This window comes from Coloeus monedula, assembly GCF_965178545.1.
Source record: "Coloeus monedula genome assembly, chromosome: 5".
Classification (NCBI taxonomy): Eukaryota; Metazoa; Chordata; class Aves; order Passeriformes; family Corvidae; genus Coloeus; species Coloeus monedula.
In genome coordinates, this window is record NC_138785.1 from 63106329 (window position 1) to 63120983 (window position 14655).

The 14655-nt window shown below is 37.5% G+C and overlaps 1 protein-coding gene across 1 annotated transcript in view; it reads right to left on the reverse strand.

Moving 5' to 3' along the window:
- JAKMIP1 (janus kinase and microtubule interacting protein 1) overlaps nt 1-14655 on the reverse strand; it is a gene marked incomplete at both ends in the record, with an annotated part of 75812 nt that overhangs the window by 51513 nt on the left and 9644 nt on the right. Inside the window, 4 exons of the mRNA XM_082282374.1 lie at nt 1173-1313; nt 1925-2071; nt 3842-3961; nt 4605-4814. Of these exons, the coding sequence (XP_082138500.1) occupies nt 1173-1313; nt 1925-2071; nt 3842-3961; nt 4605-4814 (618 nt within the window). The remainder of the gene's footprint in view (nt 1-1172; nt 1314-1924; nt 2072-3841; nt 3962-4604; nt 4815-14655) is intronic.

Below are 14655 nucleotides of genomic sequence, written 5' to 3' on the forward strand. Positions count from 1 at the left end.
AAATGTAAGTGAGGTTGTATCTGCCATATACTGCACATCTAATGTCCTATCACCATCCCTGCCTATGCAGTTTTACTAAAGCAGCATTGCTCTGTGAGCCCTACATCATAGCATCTGAGTAACATCCTAGTACTTGTAACACTGTGACACTGGAGAATGCACACAGACATCAAACTTTGGCACTGATTTCAGAGAAAAATCCTGGGTCAAAATCACAGAGGAACTGCCAGGAATTGAGACAATGTTCCAGATACAGCAATGACATACCTCCTTGTTTTTTTCTTTTTAGAACTTCTATTTTTATTTTATTTTCAATGATGTACCCAATTGTTTAATTTTCTATTTAGACAGAACGCTCTTAAATTCTTTTTTATCATTTTGTAGCAGTCAGTAGTGCCCATTTGAGATGTCTGAGTCTGCCTGAGTTCCAGATGCTGCTCCTGAATGGCAAGGGTCTCTGAGAAATTATGTATAATTTCTGCCAGCACTAGAAGGGTTTATCACAAATTACACTAAATAGCACTAGACACCTCTAACACAACTTGAAAGATTCCTCATCAAACACAGCTTGAAGGATTCCTGATCAAACACTGCAAACATCTACGAGCATCACCTTAAGAACCCTTTGGAGTCAGAGGGCAGCAGCTGTGCAATTCTGATCCTAAACCATGCTGCTACCTTTGGTTTGATGAACCACACAGAGTTCTTCCCATCTGTTTTAAATACAGCTTGCATGGCCAGCTCAGCTAGAGATGCTTAGCCAGCTGAAATTAACACCATCATGTTCCTTTCTTTTAGGAAAACTTCTAGATCAGGGAGTGCTTGGGTTTGCACCAGGATTTGCATCCAACACATTTTAGTTATTACATTTTGGAAAGTGTCCTTTACTCAAGTTCCTCCTTTGTTGACAGCCAGTTTTGCAAGTAAGGTCAATGGGCTGATGATGCACTTTTCTTCACGAGCAACTCATAATAGGTAAATATTTTTAATACAAAGATTCATACACATTCCAAAAAAATTATTCACTACCTGAGAAATAACAAGAACCCTTTGACACCAAAGAACTATTTCTGTATCACCACTACAACTGGAGTTAAAACATTTCTCTGAAATCTTTAGCTTGTCTATAGATGTGTGTGCATGCACATGTGTATACCAGTCATAAACATTACCACTGTGAGATCATCAATAACATGCTGTTGTTCTTTGACTTGCAGTCTAAGGAATTCAATTTCTTGTTCCTCTCGTGTGCTACTGAGATCATTTAAAGACGTGTGCCTTTTCAGTGCTGGTTGTGCAGACAACTTCTCTTTCTACAAAAATAAAAACATAAAGAATGTTTTAAAGTGTCTTGCTGCAACAGGAGAAAAATTCTCATGTGTGATGTAGCAACCAAGAATTCTTTGAACTCATCAGTGCATACTCCACTACAACACAACGCCTCTTTCAACAAAAAAACCCCTACTTTCTATATGCCTCTGTGTTAATCTCTCACATAAGGTATTTTAAAACAGAATCAAAGAGCACAGTCTGAGAAAAAATTAGCAGATAAGTGAACTCAATGATCTAGCATAGTGCATGCACTCAAATTCAGTTCTGACTTCTAATCATAAAAGGAGTATTTATTAAAGCTGATTTTTAGTCATAGCTTTTTACAGCCTGCAAAAACACTTTATCTATCTGTTCTCCTTTCCCTTAATCAGTGTGAATTGATACAACACAAAGCACATGCCACTCTGAATTTAGAATATGAGTATTCAGCTGCATTGTCTGCATTTGACAGTTGCACCATCCCACTGTGGAGACTGATGTGTTTGTGTTAGAATAAAAGCCTCACAAGCACTTCCACTTCGAAGTAACTGTGTGCAATGTGTTCTTATAACATGACGTCAGAGATGATTACTTACCAGAGAAGCTCACTTACCAGTTCTACATTTTCCCTTGATAAATTTTTTATTTTCTCTTCCATTCTCTGGATACATTGTAACATATCATCATTTTTTTTGCTCATCCTCTTATTTTTTTCTACCAAAGGCTTCAGCTGACTTTCTGTCTCCCGAGAACGTTTCAGCTGCAATGGCAAAGAAACAAAGTTAGCTGTGCTTAAGTTTACCTTTGAAGGAAAGAAGAAATAGGCGTGTTTTCACTTGCCTTTCTTAACTCAGAAAGTTTAGCTCTTCTGCTAAATGGCATTTGAGATATACACCACTGCTGAACTAAGAACTGCAAGAGTCCAAACAAGTAAGATGTAACATTTTTGCATTGTCTGCCAAAGCACTAAATCTGGTCACTGGATTTTGCTTGGCAAACAGTTACGATGATCCATAAAAGGATTTCTTCACAAACTAATCTCAATACATATAAGCTTCTTATGACTAACTAGGTCTCTAGACAAGCTGTTTCCACCAATTTAGCCATCCCTTATGAGGAGGACACTCTTCCTCCTCCAGTTTAAAAACCCCTTTACCTAATGCATAATTAGAGCAATGAGAAAGTCAGCCAGAGGGCACAGATTCAATCTCAGCATTCTGCTGACATTTTCAAGCTGCTCAATTTTGCTCCTGTGGTTTTATTATGTTAGACAATTACATGAAGCAAATTACTGCTCTTTCTAGCATTTGTGCATATTCAATATTTCACTGTTTTTACTTCAGGAGCTGTTTTGTTTGAAAAAAAATCTGTTTTTCTCAGTCAAAAGATTTTTAAATTTAATGAGTTTTAACTGGAAAGGAGAAAGAGATAATAATTTTTTCCTGAGATAATTTCACTGAGTATTTGGTTTTCTGTTTCATTCTTGAGAAAATTATTTTTCACAGTGCTTAATCACATGGCCTTGATGATACTACTGGTTTTATGTGTAATCTTGTCTCATAATATAAAACCTGCTCCACATCTATTTCAAAATATATTTCTTATGCCACTGAATCTAGAATCAAGAAGAGCACTTGACTGAGTCATACATGCCCTCCATCTAGAGGGACACTGAAGGATACATTACAATACTTCAGCATTCTTCAGGGATGTTTTGAATTACTTAGGCCCACAGAAAGGATTAACAAGGAGGAAGATGTCAATGTTTCACAAAGATGTCAGTGTTTCACTCATGTATACTACTGACACATGGCACCACTTCAGCCCTCCGCATAATTTTAGAATCAGATATATAGGTTCCATCTGTCTAGAATGAAAAATCTTTTCTACTGCCACTAGAACTAGGGCATTACAGAACATGCATAAAAATTCCTATTGTGAAATTCACTTCCCATTGCAGTCAATGTGAGTTTTACCATTAACCTCAGTACAAGCAATTAAGTCGTGATAAAGGCTAAAAAAATTCATTCTTAAAATTCATGTCATATCCTTTCTTTCCTAAGTTACTATCCCTCTCCCAGGATAATTTCACCTACTTAAGAGACTTCCCTTGAGAAATGGCAGATTTTTCATCACTAGCACAAGAAAGCTTTTGTAACTCCTAGCTGGCATAACCATGTCACAGAAACAAATTTCAAAAGGATGAATACAGCAATTTAATTAGGATTATGCATGTTTTACACAACATCATTACACAGTGCTACAGGCAATATACGAGTTAACTTGATTACTATGACCCCAAAAAAAATTTCTAAATTTTTATTTTTGTGGAACAGGAAAGATTCCATCCATGTCTTCTACAGTTACAAGATTAATTGCTATAGAAATCTCTGTTGTATTTAGATATAATTGACTGAGGCCAACCAGGACTAACTTGTAAATTATTTACAACACTGACTTTCCAACATTAAATCTTTTGCCATAAAGATGCCCTCCCAGTCACCATCTGTGTTATTACTAATTAATTTACCAGTTCATTTCTTTCATCTGCTAGGAGAGTGTTTCTGTCTTCCAGCTTCCTTATTACAGCATTCAGTTCAGCGATTTTTAACTGAAATCTCCGCACATCTCGTTCATCCAAATGCTGCTCCTTTAATCAAAAACATAAAGATTTATAAAATTACCTTTTAAAAAATATTTTACTATCCATAGCTTAATATCATGGCTTAGCAAGTGTATTGTGCAAATTTAAAACAGGCTCGTACATCAGTGTCTGGAAAACTTACTTTAATTAACTGAAACACTAAATAACAACATCCTGTGAAAATGCTACATGAACAGCATCTTGAGAAATGCATCTAAAGTTTAACAATGAAAAAAACCAACCATCTAGGTAAATAATATTCCACATACAGCAGGCTACTTCTCACCAGTTTCTTACTCTCAGCTAAAATAGTTCCAGTGTAAAGGACATAGATTAAAATCACATGGCTCAGTTTTTGAGAAGTATAGTACCTATTTTCTAACAGTTAAAATATTCCTAAAGTAATGAAATACTAAGAAAATACTGGGGTTCACAGCTGAAGATCACAGTGTAAATTCTAGAAGTTCTATATCCACATATTTTTCAACATTCTTTGCAATTTAAGGAGTTTTTAAATAATCAGTGAAACAACACAGTGCAGCACCAGGCCATTTACCATTAACTGGTTCTAGTAGTAACCACAAAACCAATGTGAACACCTAGGCAATTATCCAGAGCTGAACATTTGGAAAAAACACCATTTTCTTACCGGACTTCCCATCAGTTCGCTGATATCCCCTACTCCCGCAGGAAGCTCTCTCTTCGGACTACTGTGGTATCGTTCTGCCTCCTTCACTTGGACAAGCTGCTCATCCAGAGCTTCTTTCTGAAGGAGCAGTTTCTGTGTATGGCCTGCCTGGACACCAAGGTCTTTCTCCAGAGCCAGAATCACCCTGTCTTTGCCTTTTATCTCGTCCATCTGGAAAGAAATAATGCATGAAGGGAGTTTCTGTAACATCCCCAAGTGCTCACTGCATGCAAACACAAACTTGCAAAAACAAAGTTCTGTTTATCTCAGAATTACACCAGCACCAAAACTGTGGCTGCCAAAAAGAAAATACATCTCCTCTGTAGTCTTCTTCTCTGTCCTTAAACAAGTTTCAGCCTTGGCTTGATCATGAGTTTCCTTGGTCCAGTCTCAACTCAAGAGACAAACAAAACCAGATGCAAACATAGTGAAACAGAATACATAGTCACTGAAAATATCCACTTCATCGGAGGATACACACTTTGAAAAGGAGAAGAAAAATCTCTCTTCACTATTGTTTTAGAGAAGAAACACAGCTAGTACAAGAAAAGACAACACACCCTTTGAAACTCACCTGGGTTTTGTTTCAAAGCTTGAGCCCCACACATTTGCCCCATGTTGACTCCCTCTTTATTAGTGAAAATCATGTGTGGTGAATCTCTTCACAGACATTTAAAATTAGTAGCATATACATGCACAATATTTAAACTTAAAATCTTAAGCATACCTATGTATTTTATGCGCCCTTGTTATAGGATTCAAATGAAGAATAGCCTTTGTGTAGAAGGAAAAAATAAGTGCACACAGACCATTAGAATAAAGGGTAGGAAGAAATAGTTCTTAAACACCCTCTCTGGTTACTGAACTGTGTGTTCATACATCTCCACACCAAATAAAGCACATTGCTCGCAGTGATCTACTGCGGCTCTCATAGGATTTGTCCCTCGCAGCATCAGTGTTAAATTCACTTTGGTACTATTCCAAATGCTTAAGGAAGTGACAATCTGCAGCAGTTACTGTAGAAACAGATTTCTTAACAAGAATTTTAGCCATTAACAATATACTTATTTGAACTGTGCTGTATTTCCTTCTGTTTAAGAAACTGTTTTCTTGGCCAACATAAACGCATGGAATTCTGGAAGTAAGAGTATTATAACCTTACTTGAAAAAAATAAAATAAAATCATGAACTTGTTAAATCATACATTTGTTGTTTATTATAGTCCACAAGAATTGCAGAAGTAATTTATAGCTCAATCAAAGTGATTTACAGGATTAACACAATGAGATTACATGATTGGATGCAATTTGCTTCTTCAGGATTCTTGCCTTAATCCTTTCACAGGCTACAAAGAACGTGAAAATTAGTTTGTCTACAGAACCTGACTGGCAGGAGATGGCCTGGCTGAACCATGATCAAAGATAAAAAGGTCAGATTTGAAGTTAATAAGCTGGTCTAGATGACTCTGAAGTTCTAACTGGAACTGATGAAGATTGGTTCTGATGGAGATTTCTTCCCTGATTTAGAAAAGTTGCTGTGTCCCAACTCCTCGTACAGTAAACAAAACCAATACTTCCCAGTGTGTCAATTCACATTTGTGAGACTTCCAAGTATGCCAAAAAGGACTTGCAAGAAAAGAATGCAGTTTTGTTAATGGAAGAATTTGCAACGTGCAGGGTTTCAGAGGGACTGTGCAGTGAACAACAATGACAAAAATTAAGCAGCTGCCTCATTTACTGAATGCTATCTGTCATGCACACTGATGTATCAGGGAGCCCTCGGGAGGAAAAAATGTCATGTAACTAAATACTGTGGACAGTTTGGCTTTCAACGACACAGGTGTTCACACTGAACATCCATATAACTGACACAGGAATTTGACCAGGCAAGGCACACATTCAATAAGAAGACCCAAGGTTACACAAACAGCCCTAATTTCAGATACCCAATTAGGAGCATTTTCATACTCTTCATATTCTCACAACTTAATGGGAAATGCAGTGTCATAGGGTTTAAGCTGGAAGAAAAAAAGGAAAGCAACAATCTTGGTAGGTCTGCTACTTGCTGAACTGCCGCAGAACTGATCCTTTGGAACAGATGTGACCAGTGCAGCCACGCCCATGTCACCCTCCTCCCACACTTCCACAGATCAAAGCACACAAGCTCACACAAATTAGAAAGAAACGCCATGAAAGAGCATGGCTTTGAGGTGGGGGTTAAGGAAAGGCATAATTCTCCTCTGCTTTTCCTACTACTCTTTTCCCTACCATAAAAAAATCTACATGTGGCAAATCTTTCTGAAAACAACAAATGCCCCATGTCTCAGTCAATCATAAAAGTCTTTGAAACATTGATACCATATAATAGCAATGACTGCAGATCCTTTCTTATTTTGGGTTTCTATTTTAAGTTACAGGTATGCACTAGAGAACCTCTTAAACACACACACAAATACATAGAACAGTGCAACAGTGTTTCATTTTTTATAACCACGAACTAGCAGAACAAAGAATTTCTAGGCAACAAATTCACCACAAATTGATAAACATGACTAGAACTGCAGCCAAGAATGCCTCCAAATTCTGCTTCAGAAGCATGGGGGTCAATACAATTGTGCTCTCTTCAAGAGGACAGTTACACCCTATATTTATCCAATGTAACTGCATCAACCTTTTTAATGTATCAATTTTCTTACATCTTACAACTGCAGTCTGACCCAAAGACTTACTATCTTTTTCAGCCTTGCACGGTGCAGAGCAAATTTGATCATCTTCCCTGCCTGCTTTCTTAACAGAGAGTACAAATTCGTGCAGAGTGGGAAAAAAAGGAAGAGAAGTGCTTTACAGTAATGCAACCTCCCTCAGTTCCATGTGGGAGAGACGGTCAAGGGCCCAGGAGGGAATGAAAGAGGAGGTACATTACTAAGAAAAAGAGAGACATGGTTTAGGTTTAAACTGAACATAAGCTGCCACAGAAGACAACTTTAGTTTAGCCTAGTACTGTATATTCTAATAATTGTAAAAGATCAAACGAAGTCTCCATGCCAGTTCTGCCCCACTGGAGCCACAGTTCATTACATGAAGGCAAAAAAGTTGGTAGCATAAAGGAAAAAAACCTAATATAATTGGGCATGCATTAGGTATGTCTATTAGACACATGTATTATGGTCTCTATTTTAGTGGGGAGAAGCATATCTTTCCTTAGGCAAATGAAAATCAAAACGGATTAATCCAGGTTCCCTGTTGCTTGGTATTTTAATCAAGCACATGTGGAAGCAACACTGTCATAGCCGACTGTCTAAGAATCTACATGGTCTTAGAGAGTAGTATTTTTTATTAGATTGAGTGACAGAGCTGATAAGAAAGCTTTCAGGCACAGAAGCCCTTCAGCAGATCAGATTAAGAAGCGTTTTCATGTTTTCTACCATGGCATTGTACTTGAAGGACCAACAAGTGGCAACTGGAACCTGGCTTGCACTAACTCCCACCACTGTTTTCACAGATTCCTGCCTGTTCTGCAACTCATTTGAGACCTCTCACTAAGATAGATACAAAGGAGAGATAACATCTTTTCTTCCAACCTATTTAGCATAATGACATCCCAATCATGCACTGGGCTCACACATACTGTTTAAATCAAATATACAATCCCAGAAATTCCTTCCAACTGCCTGCTTAGGTTTCAAATTTGTTCTCAGTTTAAAACAAATTTACCCACTTTTTGCAGCTACAAAGCAAAACAGAGTCACATGAACTCTTTCCCATTCTGTTTTGCATGGATTTCAAAGTACTTTAGAGCACTGATTATTTTTCTGTATGCATTTAAGGGTGGTTCAAGTCAGTACAAAAAGTCTGTGGTAGGAAGGCAGTGGAGCAACACGAGGCTAGAAGGCATTTTCAATCATATGTCTTGAGAAGAAAAGTAGCAGAAATACCCTGTGAAAGAGGACTTAAAGAAAATAAGATCATTCACAAGCAGCTGCACAGGCAAATTACTGAGAGATCACCTTGAGTAGTGTAACTAACTCTGGAGCTCCTGGTTAAAATTAGAGCTTTTTAAGTATCATTTCTTTAGGGGTTTTGTGCTGTCAAATATTAGATGCTGAAGAGAGACACAACCTGCATTATGTCAATGAAGAGCTAGCATTTATAGCCTGTGTCAAAATTATCCAGGTTCCTAAGAACAGGTATGTAACTGCCCCCTTACAGCTAAAAGAAACGAGCAGAAATGAGTCTTTTTAATAATATTTATCAAACATGAAAGGGAACCAAGCCAGTCACTGGAAAAAGCATCCCCTGCTAATTATGCCACACTTCAATAGCTACAGTGAAAGAAACTCAGAAACCTTTGGGGGAACTTTAGCCTCTCATGAAGTTGAAAAAGAAATTCCCAGGGAATTAAAAGCCACATCTATCAAGGCAATGACATATTCAGTTTCCAAAGTGGAAAAAGCCAGCTGCTGCATTGCCAAGTGTAAGACCTTCCTCTTTAGCCATCCTTGTAAAAGCTATCTTCTAGCCAACTGCAGAAAATAATTCTACAGTGCTCTTCTCCAGAAGAAATTTAATTAACTTTTATACTAAGTGCCTGACACCGAAAATAGGGCTATCATGACAGAAGAATTGCTGGTTACTATGAATAACAAAAAGAAGATGCTACTCAAAAAAAACCCAGGTAAAGATTCAACCAAATGGAATTAACATTTTTTACATTTATAAAGGGACACTGAGACCTAACAACAATATCCCAAGCTGAAAGCCCACCTGAAGAGAAGAATTAAAATATTCCAGATTTGTGCATAGTAATCTCTACAAGAGACATCATCTGCTATTTAAATAAATGCTTGCTGCTTATTTGGGTAACAGAGAGAAAAGGGACAAGAGATGCCAACCATTCAGCTGAGAAATAAGAGTCACAGACAGAGGTGGATAGCACTTAGTCTTAATTTCTTGTGTAATTTTTCTAAACCAACAGTCAATAATTTCCTCCACCAGCGTTTCCCAAATATTTTTCTGAAGTGTGTAAATCTCATTTGAAGTTTTGATAAATTACACAAGAAACATCATATGGGCAGAAAATCCCAGAACTTACTGAAAAGAGGTTTCCCACATATTTCTCAAAAGCCAACTACAGTCTCAACTACCAGATTTTTCCTATTACCTATCCCAAGTGTTCATTGACAGAGCTGTAATGAACAAGAAGTCAAAAACATAAAAATGTAGCAAAGCTAAGAAATACAAACTTCAGGGGATTATTCGTCTGGGTGCTACACCATATGTAACTTTCGTGGGGTTTAATACTGTTCTAAATTTTGTAAGGAGATACAGAAGTCAAATTTGTGACCTTCCTAACTTTTTAGAAAATATTAAGAACAAACACAAAATGCTAAGCCTGCACTATAAAAAAGGTTTCATTAGATCTACTTGATCCAGGGAAAAACAATGTCTGGCTGGAATGCTGCCCAGTTAGCTCCTAAGAGAACAAGCACAAATCTTCAGAGGATGGAAAGCCAAGTATTATTTGCAGTCCTACAAAGCTGGAGGTGGTGGGTCTTTGCTGCAGATTAGCTCAGCCTTGGAATGCAGCTGAAACACGCGTCTCAAACAGATGGCAAAATCCAGGGAAGAGCCTACAATTTGATATCAGCAGCTGTGTGTGAAATACATGCAGGGTTAAGCAGCCGAGAAGAAGCACACTACAGCTCTACCGAGCCATGCACGACTGCCTTGGATGATTCAAAGCTCAGCTTTCCAGTCTCAAAACTCGAGACTTCGGTTAGGAATCAAAACTCATGCACACGTGCCACTGCACAAGTGAAGTGAGAAAATCCAGGCTCCACCCTTCTCCCCAGGCCAGCAGAGGATCAGGGAGTGCCTCTGCCAACAGCCAACTGTGCCTCTGCTCCAGAATTTTCAGAGACAAATGTCTCTACATTGACCCCAGGGATAAAAGTAACATAAAGATATGAATTCCACTGCCTTAAAATGGCAAAATCCTAGTAATGGGAATGCAGGAGAACATGCATGTTATTAGAAAACTGTTCCCATCAGTAGGTAATTTGGGATTTGGTGGAGCATTAAACTTTTGCTTCTACTATTTTTCACATTTTACTGAAAAATAGTTGCTGAATTTCTTAGAACACAGAAGTATTTTATTTGTTCATCAAAATTTTATCCCTTAAAAACTGAAGGGAATAACACATTTTAACAGCTTTGTCAATTGCCCATATGAAGAAATGGAATGCACTGCTCCCCAAATTTGTGGATGACACCAAATTTGGGGGAGCTGTTACCACACTACAGGATAGGAACATCATTCAGAGGACCTTTCTGACATGTTGGAGAAATGAGCCAAGAAACCCTCACAAAGTTTGCCTAAGATACAGTGTCCTGCCCCTGAGAGAGTTCAAGTGCCTGCAACAGTTGGGTGCCAAGTGAAGTTGACAGTTTTGCAATGGGAAGAAAGAAAAGAGGAAAAATGGAAAGACAAAATGAAAGATTTTTGTGTCCTGTAGGGCAAGTTGGATATGGGTCAGTGGTGAGAGCTTGCAATGACTGAAGTTAACTTGATACTGGGCCAAACCAGGAGGGGTGTACCAAAAAAGATTTAGCCTTTTATTAAGCGTACGTGAAACTACGCCAGGAGTACCGCAGCCACTTTTGGGCTCCCCAGCACAAAAAAGAAGGTATTGACAAACTGGCCTAAGTGCCACATAACTGGAGGAAGGCCAGTAAGACCACTATGGGGCTGCAGCATCCAGCATTCAAGGAACAGTGAAGGTGCCAGGCTTGCTGAGCCAACCAAAGGAAGCAGGCAGGATGCATTCCAATAGCAGATAGCCATTCAGCCATCCAAAGGGGAATACAGCGATGAACAAAGCACATGTTTCCCCAAGATACACAGCAAAAGGACAACAGTGACAATCAAAAGAAGAAAGAAATTTCACAGTGACAGGGCTTTGGGGTAGGCTGTCACTGTTGAACCCCATCTTGGGAGGTTTTCAAACTGGACTGGAGGAGGCCCAGAGCAGCCTGATCAAACCTTCAAAGCAGCGCTGCTTTGAGCAGGACACTGGACCAGCTCACCTGGAGAGGACCCTCAAAATTTTTCCACAATTGTATTATACTCCCAATGCTAAATAATACTAAAGACTATGGACACCTTATTAGTATAATCCATACTGAGGACTTAGAGAAGCATATTAAGAGCTATGCAAGGTTAGAAAATATGAATTTGTGAAGGACGTGAGCTGAAATTTTGGTTGTCCTGAACTGGAACAACCTAATTCTTAATTCTGAAAAGACATTTGTCAGAAGCCTTCACTCAAATCATTAGATGCTATGTTACACACAGACACAATGCTGCAATCATAGTATTTTTAAAAAATCAATATAAAAGGTACATGAGCTTATTCCGTAAAAGGGTTTTTCACTTGACAAGAAGTTTCAGTGAAACTGCCTGGATTTCTACCTTTAAAAATTGCTTAATCTGTTAGCTCAAATTCTATTATTTCATGTCCTGCATTATATTTATTTGGCTAACACCAGACAGAAGAAGTGTTCCACACTAGAAGGAGTTTTTTATTTATGCAGCAAGATAATTAGGATTAAGGAGATTAAGGACACTTAAATAGTGCATCTGTCTTCATAAATCATGGCTGATCAGGAACTTCTGAAAATCACTCCTTGCAAACAATTTCTTTTACTTTGATTCTATTGTCAGCAAAAGGATTTTTTGCCTTGCAAGTATGAATGTGCAGTACTGTCACATTGCTCTTTAGACAATTTTTATAAGGCTACTTGAAAATAAAATTGAAATATGCAAATTTAATTCATCTGGTGTACTGTGTGCCCTCTAAAACAGGAACCTTACTGTGCATCTAATACAATCAGTGTGATCTTTCATAATGATTTTGTGGTTAAGAAAATTTGGTCTATTTTATATTAAAGTGAAGTATTTCAATTAAATTCAATCCAAGCTGTTTAAGAATATTTAGGAAGACCGTATGTGTGAAGATTTTAATAGGGTAGGAGGGTATTTAGCTGTAAAATAAGTAAAAGGCTTAGTGTTAAAGATATTTCCAATAAAACAAATAATGTTTACTAAAACATACACCACAAAATGCAGGGTGCAAGTGTCATTTGTTTGTTACAAAGTTTAAATATTATATTAAGTGTTCAAATATTGTATTAAGTGTTGACAAAATAAACATTAAGGTTTTTTCTTATATAACCAATACTAAAAATTAGTGACATCATTGTCATAATTCAATATCCTTTTAATGACTGGGCTCTTGCATATCTTTTCCAAGGCAAGCACTGTAAAGTGTCCATTAATCTCACCACTGCAAAAACAGTGCTTAGAGAAATGTGCCTTGCAATGTAAAGGCCTGCTTAAAAACAGTGTCCAAGTTGTCCCAAAATGAATGTAACCTCTAACAAATACGCTATAGTCAATAGCCATGCCTTCCTTTCCATCTGTGCTGATGACAGAATAAGGCTGGTCTGTTTCCACGGATCACCAACAATGTGAACAGGCTATTTCAGGATTGTCAGGCAAAAAAGAGCAACTTTACTTACCTCTGAAAACGATTTTTAAATCTAATTTTAACACCAAGTAAGTCAGTTAAATGGCAAGCTTAATCAAGGCCTAAGAAAAATTGGCTGAAATAGCTATTTTGTGTACATTTGTACATGGAACAACACAACTGTTCAGACTCAACTACTCAGAAAATAGGGACTGAAAAAAATAATTAATAGCTGTTCTTGCTTTCTTATCTTATTCTCCAAGGTGCCTCTTTACTTTCAAGACATCTGTTTCATTTGTCCCTCCAGTTTGTTACTATCTATTTTTACTTCTGGTTTCATAGGTGCCAGCACATTATGCCGATGCATCTATACAACAAAGGTGTATTTTCTTGGAGGGTGGGGGAATAAAATCCACAGCAATTAGCATTCCTTAAATGAATGAAAACATTTGTATCACTGTTACATTTTCAATTACAGGACCTGACGAATTCCAGTATCATTTCATACTGCACAGAGAAAAAGTGTGTTATATTTTTTGCCAAATACATATTTTACTTTCTCTTATTAAGCACTAGGACCTGACCCATTCAGTGTTGTCTCTGTTGAGGTTTGTTGGGTATTTTTCATGGCTCAAATCAAAATCATGAAGACAATCTCTAATCATATTTCTAAAATACTGACATTTGTACAATACAACCATAGCTGTTTATATGGTCAATATAATTGTATCCATATATGCACAGACAATGGATTTTGCTGTTTTCCTTTCTCATAACTTACTTTTTGATAACAGCCAAGAATTATAAGATTTTACTCGATTAGTCATGGCTATTAAAGTTAATGGCAAAAATACAGATCTTTTTTCTAGCTGCAATATCTATAAAAAATACATTCTCAAAAGTAGTCTGTGATCTGAAATGTAAAATAAATCAACCAAGTCTGACAAGACAATCAGACTGCATCCTGAATTACTCTGTCTGAATTTGAATTACACTATGGCCAGCCCATTTAGGTCATTAATCCCAAAGATGCTGGTTTCTTAATAGTGCCATAAAACACTGCACACATACAAAAGAGCACATTAATTGAAACTCAGTTACAGAACTGTGCTAATATTAGTAACACTGCCTTTCACATCCTTCTCATTTCATCCCACAAGGGTAGAAACCAACTAAGAACCCCAAATCCAGAGCTGGTGGGGTTAATCTTAAATTGAGGCAAGCATCCCTTGAACTAATTAAATGGAGGGGAGAGGAGAGAGGGAAATATGCCAGTGATCAGATTCTATAATCCCACATGCTCTCTCAAAGGAAAAGAGGAACCCCGCAGTATTTTTTACCTCGTCCCAGATTTAAAGAATGCCCTGTACAACAACAAATGCCTAAATTCCTAAGAATTCCCAGAAGAAACTCTTCTCTCAAAAAACCCCACAAACCACTGAATTTAAGGAAAAAATTGAAATTCATCATATGAAAGAAATGGAG